Source organism: Podarcis filfolensis (assembly GCF_964270895.1).
Source record: "Podarcis filfolensis genome assembly, chromosome: 11".
NCBI classification, from domain to species: domain Eukaryota; kingdom Metazoa; phylum Chordata; class Lepidosauria; order Squamata; family Lacertidae; genus Podarcis; species Podarcis filfolensis.
In genome coordinates, this window is record NC_139613.1 from 14,719,591 (window position 1) to 14,733,370 (window position 13,780).

The window sequence follows — 13,780 nt, forward strand, 5'->3', positions numbered from 1 at the left end:
TTTGTACATCATATTTCATTACCTATGAGGACCTCCTGGATTAGGGATTGTGTATGTATGAGGATAACATCAGCACCAAACCTAGCTGTCATTTGTGTCGTGTTTGTGTGTATCTCTATCGATCTCAGACCCTCCAAGTGCCCCTATTTTCCAGAGACAGTCCCAGCTTTACAGAAGCCATCCCGGTTTCTAATTCAATTCTGGGATGTCCCACTTTTCCTTAGGATGTACCTATTTTCATTGGGGAAATTTTGGAGGGTGTGGAGTTTGCGACCCCCGCACAAAGGAGATCAGTAACTATACAACCATTAGAAGACATCTGAAGGCAGCCCTGTATAGGGAGGTTTTTTAATGTTTGATGTTTTATTATGTTTTTATATATTTTGGCAACCCGGTCAGATGGACGGGGAATAATAATAATAATAATTAATAATGGAATAGGACGTCCCTGTTTTCATTGGAGAAATGTTGGAGGGTATACTCTTATCTATCTATCTAATAGAAATATGTCCTGTAGTCCAAAATGCTGGATTCCCAGAGATGCTCTAGACGATGTGCCTGTTCTTTTTATTATTATTTTTGTGTAGTGAGGAATCATGGCGTTGTTGTCATTGGCAGAGTCCAGTTTTGCTAGTATAGATTATAATACTTACCCTCATCAGTCTTTATCATTTTAAGTTACTCCTTGTAATTGGGCTGCTTCCCACCCCCAACCCTATATGGGAAAACAAGTGCTTAGAAAACAAAAGCAGAGATGCCCAGGATATGATTTTGACTCAACACCCACATGATTTTCCACAACTCCCTTCTCCAAGGCTTTCTTTTATAAAAGCAGGTTGTTCTGTTTACTTCTGCAATAAGACTGTTTGGTTTCATTGGCCCTTCTTTCGTATTCGCACTGGAAGAGCATTGTCAGACTCTGCCTCAGTTCCTACCTTCTCCTTCCACCCCCTCCGACATTTATCAAAACCGCCATGTGCAGCAGAGCCGAATTCGGGCATTGTTAGAGTCTGTTTGTTCTTCTGGAGTGTTTTGGCTCCTAACAAAGCAGAGCTCTATTCCATGTTGGCAATCTGAGCTAGTAATATTGCTAACTTTCTCCCTGGAGGCTCGCCAGCGTGGGGCAGCGTTTCTGGACGGCGTTTTAAGTCAGATCAGTACAGCTCTTTAGAAACACCCCTGCACTCCAGACCTCAGCTGCCTTCTCAGCCTCCCAAAAGCCGAAAAAGGAAGATTGTTGCTTGCTCCTGTCTGCTGCTTGAATTGTGTGTGTGTGTAAGAGTTTCTTCTTCCTCCCCCCACCCCCCAAACCGCCTCTCCTGGAAAACGCTGTGTATAGCTGGAGCGGGTTATTATAGTTCGTTTACAGTGGCAATATGATATCTGTGTCTACCACTCCAGCAAAAAAAGCTTGCTAGTTAAATCACTTTTTAAGCATAAGGGGAGAAAGATATAGTTCCTAACCGTTCTTTAATATGTGCATTAGTCGAACGACACTCGAAGCCTTCGGCCAGCTTTGAGCAAACGCAATCTCCGTGTGTACCTTCCTCTGGCCATTTTTGTGACTCCCCAATCTGCCTGAGAACTTCAATGCAATATCAGCCAAGTACTGGTGGGGGTCTTTGGTGGGTGCTGCTGGTGCTCTGTGTCCCGCTTCCACCCCCTCTCCATTTTTTATTTTTTGTTTGGTCTGGTTTAGTACAAAAGGGTTCTGTGAATATGATGTACTTTTAGATTTATAGCAGAGCTTGAGTGTGTTTGCTGCCTTGGTCAGCTGTGAGAGATCTCCCGCTGGGCCGCTCCTTTCTGATGGAAAAGGAGCAGCTGTGAAGGTGCTGTTTCAGGCTCTTGCTGGTATTAAAGAAGAAAAAAAATAGCTGCTTGCATTGGAGAGGGGGAAATGGGTCATGTGATGCCAGCCACCCTACCCTATGTCACAGTGTGGAGGAGCGCTGATTGCTCTTATCCAATCATGCCTGGAATGTTGCTTGCCACTTGGGCTATTTCTGCTATCTGTCGCTATCAGTACAGCAGTGCTAACAGTTTGGCAGATGGGACACTTTTCCTCGGAGTTTATGTCTTCAGTTCTTAACTTCTGGCAGTGCCTGGACTCGTTGCCGTCTCCCCCCCTCTCCTCTCTCCCGAAACGATGGCCCATCGGCTGCGGTTTCATTTTGGCTCCGGGCGAAGCAACACAGCTCCCGAGTCGGAGATCTTAGACCACGAGAGAGAAGATGATGACTTTTTCATGTCATTCCACACTTTACCGAGAAGGAACGGGCCTCACCCTTTCTCCAGGCGCAGAATGGATTACGGCGACGGCAGCAGGGATCTGCGGGAAGCCAGTTCCTTGAAGAGGAGCACGTCCATGTTTATCCCCCAGCTTCTAAACAACATCGATGCGCGTCCGACAAGGAGCTCGTCCATGCAGATCTCCCTCCAGCGTAAGGCAGTAAATGGACATTCTGATGAGTGTGGGGGCCCAGAGTCCCCTCTGGAGGAGACAGGTAACTTTTCAGATCTAGGGGAGCATGATGAATCTCTGGTTGGAAGCCATTCTTCTCAAAGTAGTCCGCAGGTGACTCCAGATAATTCTCCACCGAGGCAGACAGAGAACATGGGGCACGAGATTAACGGCGGGTCTTCTAACCATACAATATTTTGTACGATACCTTCCAATAACTGGAATGATGACAGCGCAGCCACGGCTCAGGACGGCGAAACGAACCCTGCATCAGGGTTAAACATCAGCGGGGTGAGGATTCAGCACAGAGCTTCAAGTGTGGACGTTCCTCATGTTACGCTGATGCCCTTTGGTTCCGAGGCTCAGAATGCCTCTTCTCCCTCTGAACCCAGGCGCTGGTCTTTGCAGCACCTGCCCGATGGGTCCTCCAGTTCGGGGAAGAAATTGTTTGTCTTCCAGTTGCAGCAGTCTCAGTCGAACAATGCAGAGGCGGGAGCAGATTACAATTTTGGTTTCACCGGAACAAAAGGGGATAGGTTGGTCAGGTACCCACGGATACGGCTGGAAAGGAGTACCTCGTACCCAGTTCAGCCCCATCCGGCACGAGTCAGCCCCACGGAGGACGACGGCGTGAATCCGGCACTTCGTGGAAACTGCAGGAACGGCTCTGAAATATCTCGAAGCGGTTCAGTGGAGCGGGTTTCTCCTGGGCAAGGGTGCACCTTTAAAATCCGTCCCGATCAAAACTCCAGGCAGCAGCATTTCAGAATCCTTGTGACTCGTGGGACTAATGAGAGAGGCCAAGGTTCTGGACAGGAAAATCCTAATTCTCCTGGTTCTGTGGCAGGCAGCTCCTCAGTAAGTAGGAACATTAATGTGCTGGTGATAACTTAATTTTTCACTTATGGTGATAACTTACATTTTCACAAATATGCTTTGCATAGTTTGCATAATTGTTTGCAACTCATAATGCTAGCAAGAACTATATTTCTCTAGAACAATCTCAGAGCATCTTCGGTTCATTAAGCTAAAATAGCTTTCAGCTATGACTGCATCCATTTCAATGTTTTGAGGTCTCCTAGCAACTCACACGTTACTTTAGTCAGTGTTACGTCATCCAGGGTTACAATAGGATTTAGTTTTACGAAAATCTGTAAGCCACTGTGCTGCTGTTTATAAATAGTGCCCACTTTGTTAAAAAAAAGTTGCTTCTTGAAAAATAAATAGAACACACACACACATAGTGATCAGAGTAATTCTCTACTGTGTGTATGAAGGAACCACAATTTTGTATTGGGGATTATAATACCTTTAAATGAAACGATTCACAGGGACTGTATTGCTTTCTGTCTAGTTATAACTTTGTAGTGGCAGAAGCGAAGCCATTGTGAAACGCCAAGCACGTTTGTGTGTTCTGCTCATTCCATTTGCGTTTTATCTTTTCAGCCATTCGCTGTTAACGCACTAGCGTTTTGATTTGAGGCAATGCACATCTTTGGAGGGATAAATGCTTTTACATTTTACATGCATAATGTGTCGAAGCCGAGCTTCAACCCAAATAATATTATGTAAGAGAAGGACAAAAGCAAAAAAGTAAATACTGTGACCAATTATTGCACAGTGGCATCTAGAACTGCAGATACTATGTGAACACATGTGCAAGAACAGAACTTTAGCCGTTTCTTGCTTCCATCACCATACGGGCATCGCTCTCTCAGGCATACTTAAAATGTATTTCAACAAAGCAAAGCAACGCCTGACTATGGGAGGGCAATGTGATGACTGCTGCTTTAATCGCGAGAGCTGCATCCTAATTTTACTTCTTGGAATGTAGATACATCTACACGTCAAGAAGACTGAAGAAATAAACTTAGTTACTTTAGAAGCAATGCCACCTTCCTTCTCTTTTAGGAATTGTGTGGTCCTATATAGCGTATGTAGAATTTTCTCTAGATTTCGGGGGGGGGGGGGGAGTGGTATAAGGAAGGGACCAGCAAACATTTTAATTTCTTTGCTTTCTCCTGGGATTTTACTGCCCCTGCCAAATCCTCCAGGTTTTATCGTAGACACATCGAAATTGCATTAAAATGATTATTACGGACGCTGAAGATTTTAAAGGGGAAAGGGCCCCTCTGCATTGATGCTTCTACAGCAGTAATAATTTTGAACGAGCTATCTAAAGCAGATATACGGAGTGTTCAGTGTTGGGCGAGCTTTAGATATTCCGGAGGGTGACTGAGAGAGGACCGTGTGGGAATTATGGACCAAATTCTGCTTTAACTCTTGAGCCTTTGAGTGGGGCGAATTTCATTATTTTATGTGTATTAATTCACAAGTGGTGAGAGAGTGAGCGGGCATGCACTCTCCACAGGATCGTGTAACAGCCTAGTCAAAGAAATTTTAAAATGTTGAACTTCAGAGTGTGTAATTAAAAAAAAATATGATGCATATTTTATTAGATGCATGTCCTTTGCCATTCTGAGAATTGGAGGAGGCTGAGCACTTTTGAATTAAATAAATGTGTATGCCCTTTGATTTGAAAAAGCTGACAATAGAACCAGACCAGAGCAGAAAAATGCAGCTGGGGAAACTAAAATTGGCAGCTTTTTTAAATACCAGCTTTATTCCAAGTGAATGTACATATGTACACATAGATAAATGAAAAGGGGTATCTAAAGGCTGTATATCTTTCCCCATTTCAGGGAAATACTTGATGCTATACTGTATGTACATACAAAAGTAAGGCTTAAAAGAAGTCAAATATGCACATCTGCATCAGCTTAGTCTCTTCAGAACGTAGACAATAATTGCACAGACAATAATTGCATACAATCAAAGATTGAAGTTTCCAGCGGACAGTGCCAATGATATAAGTATAAAAAATCTAAATGGCAGATCTGTGTTCGATGAAACAACAAAAAATGCACAGCAATGTATGAACATTTTTGATTACCTGTAGAGCCTGATTATTCAAAAATATTCACCATATAGCAGACAGCACTGATTGTTCCTTCAGAAAGTATTATGGGTTTGCGCTGAAGAAATGGCAGATTGGACAACCCTCTGGGGGACTCATTTAACACAATTAAAGGCATCGCTATGCTCTGTAGACCAGTCTATAATAGTTATTAGATTCAATAACGTGCTTGCCAAACAAACACTCTTGGCTGGCAAGCCTTGATATTAGGTACAAATTGCCACCTTTCAGCAGTTGACAAATATAAACCATGTTGATGCATGCACACTTTGGACTCAATTGCATTATACATTGAAAACTGTGCCATTATCACTTTAAGCAGAAAATGGCTTCCCCCAAAGAATCCTGGGAACTCTAGTTTCTTAAAGGTAGTGAGAGGTGTCAGGAGAGCCTGCACAGAACTACAACTCTCGAGAGTGCTTTATCAATCAATCCCTCTTCCCGGGGAACTCTTGGAATGGTAGCTCTGTAACTCTCAGCACTACAGTTCTAGGATTTTTTTGGGAGGGGGGGGCTGTTTGTTTGTTTGTCTGTTTGCATCTTTTTGTTATTCTTAGAATCATAGAATTGGAAAAGTTGGAAGCCTTCATTGAAACTATTGATCATCTAGTAAGCTTGCAGAATTATATGCAAACTACAACTAGTTTGCATATATTCTAAATTAGATGGGTGTGCAACACAACCTGTTGGACGCAACTTTTTCACATCTGATGCATGAGATTTCCCATCGACACGCACTTCCATAGATAAGTATGTCGAAGGGAAAACCATCTTTGCCCTTGAATCTGATAGACCGGTAACTCCGTCTTTCCTACACAAGCGTTCCATTCTACACTTTGTGACTTTGGTTTGTTTTTAGTGTTTTAAAATGGTAAGCGGCCTCAGGTGCCTTGGCAGAGAGGCAGTATACAAAATGCATTAAACAAATAACGCTCAGGCGCACACACGGCACAAACCCGCACTTCCTTAACTCTAATACAGTCAAAGCCGCGAGGAGAAATTCGGTATGGGCTTAATGGGTTGACATTTTCCATTGTATATTAACATTCGGGCGCTTGAACTGAGGCAATGAGCACGGCCAGAGCATTCTTTAAGTAAGCATTTTCCAGATATTCATCTAAACTGCTGCTGTCCCTCATCCAAGTGGCTGTCTGCTTTTTTGCTTAGCTTTGTTGCGCAAGAGAGCTGAGTGCTTAGAAATGAAAACTCTCTATATCGAATACACTTAGCTGTGGACGCATGTGTGCTGTATATTCTGGAGGCTGAGAGCGGCTACTGTGCGGAAGCTCAGTTCAGACACTGAACCAGAGTGAGCCGTGGTAAGTCTTCAAGTGGTTTGCCATCATCCCATTTGCTTCTGTTGCTTGACAATGGGAGGTAATGAAATTCGAAGGTTCCGCTTTTGGTTTTAAAAGAAACCACAGCTTTCTTATTATATTAGAATTTTGGGGGCTGGTTTGTTCTAACTGTGGTTAGTTCAGACAAGGATCAAGCAATGGTTTCAGATTCTGGTTTGTTAGCTAGCCCGCATTTAATTGAAGATGGAAGGAGGGGAGAGTGTGAGGCTGCAGCTTGTTACCTTATCATAGCACAAAACCATAATTATAACTGGGCTATTATGTGCTTTATTTATGAACTGGCCATTAATAAATGTTAATCCAAAAGTGGGATGTTGTCTTTTTTTAAAAACCAAAAATAAAATAAAATTGGAGCTTGAATTGATTAGTAAAAGAAACAAAACCTAATGGACTGTTGCTACTACTACTAATAATTTTAACACTGTCTCATAAGATTGCTTAGTCAAGGAGCAATGCTTACACAGTTTTGTTTTCTGTTTATTAGTCATGTTTTCTGTTTCCCATACTGCACCAGCTCAAAGAATGTTGGAGAGGGATGCCTTTACTGTTCTTCTAGCATTCTCCCACCGTAGTCCATTTTCTGCAGGTTTTTGTCCTTCGCAGAGAGGTGGCTAGGGCTGTGCCTCGTGCAAGCTTTATCGTAGCTCAAGGAAATTTCCAGTAAGCTTCTTAAAGTGTGATGCCAGTGAGGAACAGCGTTGCACTCATATGCACCTATCCCATTTCAAGTGGATGTTAGCAGAAGGGGAGAGTCACTCCATTAGAAAGTCACCTCAATCTTATTTTGGGAAACCCTTTAAATCTGTGGTGGGAGAGGCTTCTGCGTTTAATCAAACCAAACCCGTAGAGAAGAATATATTTTATGAAAGCTGTTCAGGCAAAATAGCTTCCAATCTCTTCCCCGGTTCAGCTAGTTTGTGATTATTTGATTGATATAGGACCTGGGATTTGGTCTGAAGGCAGCAGCTGCTTCAAGGCTTATTTATCTGGAGTGAAAACATTCATGCGGGCGTCTGTAGTCCTATTGCTACTGAGTGTTTATGACCTTTCAAATATCTTCTCTTTTGGCCCGAATAGCTTTCACACAGGCAGGATGCATTTCATTAAGAGTTACCATAAAACTGTTAGAATTCCAGCTCCATGATTGCAGTCATGGGATTGTTGTCTATCACATGATGGTGTATGTTTTCATTCTACAGAGTGGAAAGTGACGGAGACAGGATGTTTGTGTTACTGTGTTCCGTGAAATGGGACTATTGTCCTTTGTTCTTTATTTTTTCTGTCTGATGCTAGGGAGAGAGGGAGCCATGTTGCAGTTCTCCGTGTGTTTATATGTAAATAAAGTAGATTAGCCAAAATGCTGAATTGCTGAGGTCTGTTACGCAAGCTGCGAAGACTCTGCGGATTCCTGAGTGTGCTGATGTCTGTTGGCATCGGTCGCTGTGATGTTCGGGCAGAAGAAAGCTTTTGAAGCTCCCAAACGGATGACCAGAAGGGAGAGAACATGCCAGACAGGCATGTGTCTCTGCCAGGGTCCTACTCAAGTGTAGGACAAGCTCCTGACAAAAACTAGAGAAGAAAATAGGAGCACGTTGTCCTAATATTTAAGCGCAATGCCTAATCTGTAGGTGCATGTGTTTGGAAGGCCCGTTCTGGATTCTGTTGGGCTGATATTTTGCAAAGAAGTCTTTTCTGTATTTGTCTCTGCTGATATTAAAAACTGGGCTATGCTGTATTTTAGTACACGTCTTCATGTCTGCTGTATTGGTCTATAAAAGCAGCTTGGGCGAGGAAATGCCGCTATGTATTTAGTTGACGAGGGTCTGTCTGAGAGAATTCCAGACACCCTTGGCAAATAAAAGATTCTAGAGCTAGAATTTCAGAGGCACTGCTGACAAAGACATGGACCCTTAGAGGGCTTTAGAACATGGGTCTAGCTTGGTCACAAAATGTCCTGTGTCTTTCCTCCATTCTGTCGGATTATATCAAACTGTTAAGTACCTATTCAAGGACTTTCTGGTGACTGCCATGGCTTGTCACGATACAATATGATACGATATGATAATCTTTATTGTCATTGTCCCATACAGAACAATGATTTGTATACCAGCTGTGGAGGGATGGCTGGTCCTGCAGGAATAATTTTGCAGCCACAAGCAAAGCTTAGCAGGTGGTCTGTCCCAATTTGCCTTTGAGCGATGACTCTGGGTTGCAGAATGAGAGTTCCCTGTCCCTACAAACACATCATGTATTCCAGGCTTATGGTAGAGGTCTTAGTGGTTTCTCCTTCATTGCTAATTCCCCCCACCTCTTGTTTATTTAGTATTTGGCGACATACCGTTGTGGCAGTCTTCTTGCATTTTGACTCTTTCTTTTAAATAAAAGGTAATTTTAGGCAACAACGCTCTCCTCCTTTTTTTTTTTAATGGAAACAAACAAAAAGTGAGGTCTGTGTATACTTATTTGTTCTTTCTATATAACTTTTCAGGCATGAAAGCTCCTTTTGTAAGCAGGAAATATGAGTAAGTCATATTGCTGAAATTGGCTGTTCTCTCAGTTCCCTTGTGAAAGGATACTTGTTGATGATGGGTTTTTAGGAATGCCATCTATCTGTTTTTGTCTCTCAAGCTAGGTGTATAATGCTTCTATAAATCAGAGTGTCAACCCTGGCTTTTTAAAGCAAACATTCTGGGTTCAAGGTATACAGATTATATTTGGCATGTACTGGTTTAAAAGTAGGCAATCAGATTAAGATACCGGATGCTCGACAGATATGAATTTGTTTATTTATTGAGGCAACCAAGCAAGTAACGAACTTCCATATTAACAGAAGTCAGTCCTTGAAATAGCTTCTGAACCATCATGGACAAATGTGTGTTTTTGGATGTTTAGCCTGAAAGTGCATGCTACCTTGAATCTCAAATGCCTTGGCTCCTGAACAAATCTGCTCCCAAGCTATCAAAACCCGGAAGTGAGTGTTCCAGTTTTAGAACGATTTTCAGAAGCCGAACATCCGGTGTGGCTTCTGATTGGCTGCAGAACCACTCCTGCAACCAATCAGAAGCCGCGCCTTGGACTCCCAGAATGCATTCTGTTCAAGAACCAAGGTACGGCTGTATATTCTGTGGTGACGCTGTTGACTTCTTTCCCAAACCTGTTGAATTGCTGTCATGTAGTTGTAAAAGGGACCACATTGAAGCAAAAAGGTGCAGATACAAAGGGGTCCCGTTGGAAAACCCAAAAGTGACCTCTCTGACTAATACATGTATTTAATTTTCAAGCAATTTCAGAGTGATAGGAGTAATGGAGATCTTTCTTCAGTAGTTAGTTTCTGCTCTTCACGTAACAACATTTTTTGTGAATCAGTTCCTATAACACTGTAGCAATATTGTGGCTGAACTGGACTTCTGGATAATAGAAACTAATACTTTTGCTTTTTATTTTTACTTTTGTTATTAAATTTCTATACTGCTCTTCATTTTCATCACAGGGCAGTTTCCAATATAAAAACACAACATACATAACTTAGTAACAAACAAGCAAAATACTCCCCCATGGTTATCAAACCTAGCCGTTATTGGCATACTCCTATCTCCTGCTCTCTGTATAAAATTGCAGAGCTGCGATACAGAAAGGGAAGTTTCTCTTCATGTAGTAATACATGTTGTGACCTAGACGTACCATAGTGCATGGATAGAAGATGTGAAATTTGTAAGTTTTTTTGCTTGCAGATTTAAAGGGTTCCTAAATGGACAAATTGAGGGGGGGGGGACACAGTTCTGTAACTTCAAGTATCCCTGGGATAGCTCAGTTGGTAGAGCATGAAACTCTTAATCTCAGGGCAAACAAATTCCTTCATTGCAGGGGGTTGGACTACATGACTCCCGTGGTCCCTTCCAGCCCTACAATTCTATGATTCTGAGTGTGTGGAAAAAGTTGAAACATGGCACTCTTGCTCACTTGTGCTTGTGGCCTTTTGGACACATGCTTGGGGTATTTCCAATCATTCTTTTTCAGGCTGAACCTCTTAAGTCTAGAAGGTAGCTGCGTGTGGCCTTTCTAGTACTGTCCTGTTTAACATAGTTTTGTGATGTAGACTGAGGATAATGAAGTGCGTGAAGCTTTCTCACAGTGGTGCGAGTAATAGGCCAGCAACAACAAGGGCAGGAGAACCAGCACTGACAAGAGTATGAATGTAGGAAGCTGACCTATAGAGTCAATTCATCTAAGCTGCTCTGACTGGCATTGGGACTCTTAAGGTCTCAGGCAAGGTATTTTCCAGCTGCTAATTGGAGATATTACAAGGCCATGAGCTCTGCTGCTGACCTACAGCAGCATGGGAGGGACGAAATGGAGAAATGGAGAAGATGGTGATTTCCAACAGCTTAGCAAGATTCAAGATGCCGCGTTATTTCTTCTTATTTCAACTTAAAAACCCAACCTCTTTATTGGAGAATGGGAAAGCATCAAACATAAGGAATAATAAAAAAAATGAGTCCAAAGGTGAACTAGATTACTACAGGACAGTTACAGCATAAAGTCTACTGTGGGTAAACTGCTGGAAAGCATAATTAAAGAAGGAAGTGAAAGCATGAAGAAGAACAAGCCTTGCTGAGAAGGAATCAGCATCGCTTCTACAATGAAAAGTCCTGCCTGGATCAATATTTTGAAGTTCATTAATATAATTAATAAATATTTTGATCAGGGTGGCCTGTAAGACCTAACAACAACAACAACAACAACAACAACAACAACAACAACAACAACAACAACAACATTTACACATGTTTGATAGGTGCATGACTGTGCATGTGTGTATCACGGCAACCTGGAAGTGGCCGGAAAAGGCAGTGGAACAGGCTTATGTGCACTCCGCTGTCACCCACAATGATCCGAAATGCAGCCTCCATTCAAATCGGGATGCCTGTATAGCTGTCCAGGATGGGGAAAGAGTCCTAAAATAATTTATTTAAACTGGGGGAATAGGCAACAAAATGGCAAATGAAGTGTAAAGTGATGCCGTTGCAGCAAAAAAAAATCCTAACTTCAGAATGTACTGACAGGGTCTGAATTGGCAATGACTCTCCAGGAAAGAGGGATTGGGGATGCTGTGGATTACTCAGCGATAAATGTCAGTTCGTTATAGGGCAACTCTGAAAAACCCAGTAATGCTAAGGATTGCTAGGAAACTAAGTGAAAATAAAACGATCAGTATCACAGTGCCTTGTTATAAATCTATGGTGCAGCTGCGTTTGGAGCAATGTGTGCAGTTCTGGTGACCATATCTGGAAAACAAAAAATATGGTAGAGCAGGAAAAGATGCAGAAAAGCAGAATGATCGAGGTGTCTTTCCTGTGAAGAAAGTCTAAAGTATTTCGGGCTTTTGAGTTCAGAGAAAAAGTGACCCAGAAGGTGACATGATAAAGGTTTTTGCACAGTACTGAGAAAGTAGATAGGGGGAAGTTTTTCGACTCCTTTCTTACTGTACCTATTAGAACTTGACCAATGAAACTTTATGGTGAGAGATTCTGGACAGATGAAAGGAAGTCTTTTCCCCACACGTAGCATAGTTAATTCACAGAATTTGCTGCCACAAGATGTGGCGGTAGCCACTAGTTTGCATGGTTTTACAATGCATGGAGGAAGAGTATATAGATGGCTATTAGCCATGAAATCTTAATTTCCCAGGTAGCTGGGAGGCCACTCAGTGATTGGGAAGGATATGGAGCCACAGTTGGAGGCAACAGGGCTTCTAGCTGTCTGTGCATTGAGATGCCTCTCTCTGTGTGTGGCCCAAAATGGCCAAGCTGTCTCTGTGCCCTGCGATTCAATAAATCTGGCTATGTTGTTCATTCAGAAGCATTTCAATGTAAGACCCAAGCACCGCTTATGGACTCATATCTCAGTAGCTACCTTGTAAAGCTCATTGCAGAGTTAAGTATGCAGCCGTACAATGCCAAAGAAAGAGGTTTTTGCATGTTGTTTTGCTTGCAATGTGCCTCTTGCTGCCTGATGCCCTATCTTCATTAAGTTAAGAGTGTGAAACAAAACAAAGGAACAAAACTGATCTATTTATAAGAGAGGTGTGTGTGTGTGTTTATGGGGCAGGGGGATAGAGGGAAGGGTTGGTTAAGCTAACCAAAAGTTTTCAGCGGCTTTGTCAGAAGAAAGCTGTTAGTTCAAGCATCCCCCCAGCTTCTGTGCTCTTGTATGCCTTTTTCTGGTATGTATTCCTCTTGGACAGCAAGCTACAGCAGCCCTGTGCTGGCTAGGTGACATCAATCAGGATGCCTGTGTCTGACGCCAGCCAAAACAGATGTTGGAACAGGAGGAGGGATAAAAGAATTCAGTGTCCTCAATTTGTGCTGCCAGCTTCATTTTCCACGGGGCTGGCGTTATAGGGGTAGCTGCTCTTGTACTACTATTTAGAATATTATTATTATTTTCCTGCACCGGGAGCAATGCAAAATATTAACAGCCCTGATTTAATCGTATCCACTATAAATATCAAGTTACCCATGCACAGTGATGAGTGTGTGCGCATATATAAGTATGCGTGTGTACGTAGCGTTTGTGCGTGCATGCATAATCTATGCACACATCTGAGTGGATGTCGCCAACAACACTTTCCCTGTTTCAGGGCTTGATTGCATAGCTGTGGTGGGGTTGTAGCACACATTCAGGCAGCCTAGAATTCCAAGTGTGCCCTATCCTGTAATCACTGAGGTTTACCACATAATGTACAAGCCATCTGAAGGAGGGATGTGGCCAGCTGCCCAGAGTTAAACAGAAATCAGTAATATTGCATATTGAGCTGCCCGTTGTAATTAGAAACTTGGGAATTTCTAATTCAGTATGGACCAGGATTAGGGAGCTGCTCTGGGACAATATTACTGATGTTGTTGGCCCACAACTTCTGTAATCCCTGATTATAATTTAGGCTGATGGGAGTTTGGGGAGGGGGTCTAATGGCATTTGGAG

General features: G+C 42.6%; 1 protein-coding gene across 25 annotated transcripts in view; it reads left to right on the top strand.

The window, feature by feature from the left end:
- NEDD4L (NEDD4 like E3 ubiquitin protein ligase) overlaps positions 1-13,780 on the top strand; it is a 265,692-nt gene that overhangs the window by 135,179 nt on the left and 116,733 nt on the right. For 6 of the 25 annotated variants that reach the window (XM_083575519.1, XM_083575530.1, XM_083575537.1 and 3 more), the window contains exon 1: positions 156-3,322. The exons of the other annotated variants lie outside the window; for them this stretch is intronic. In XM_083575519.1, the coding sequence (XP_083431645.1) occupies positions 2,150-3,322 (1,173 nt within the window). In that variant the 5' untranslated portion in view covers positions 156-2,149. Of the gene's footprint in view, positions 1-155; positions 3,323-13,780 lie in introns of those variants that run through there. 25 annotated transcript variants of the gene reach the window in all.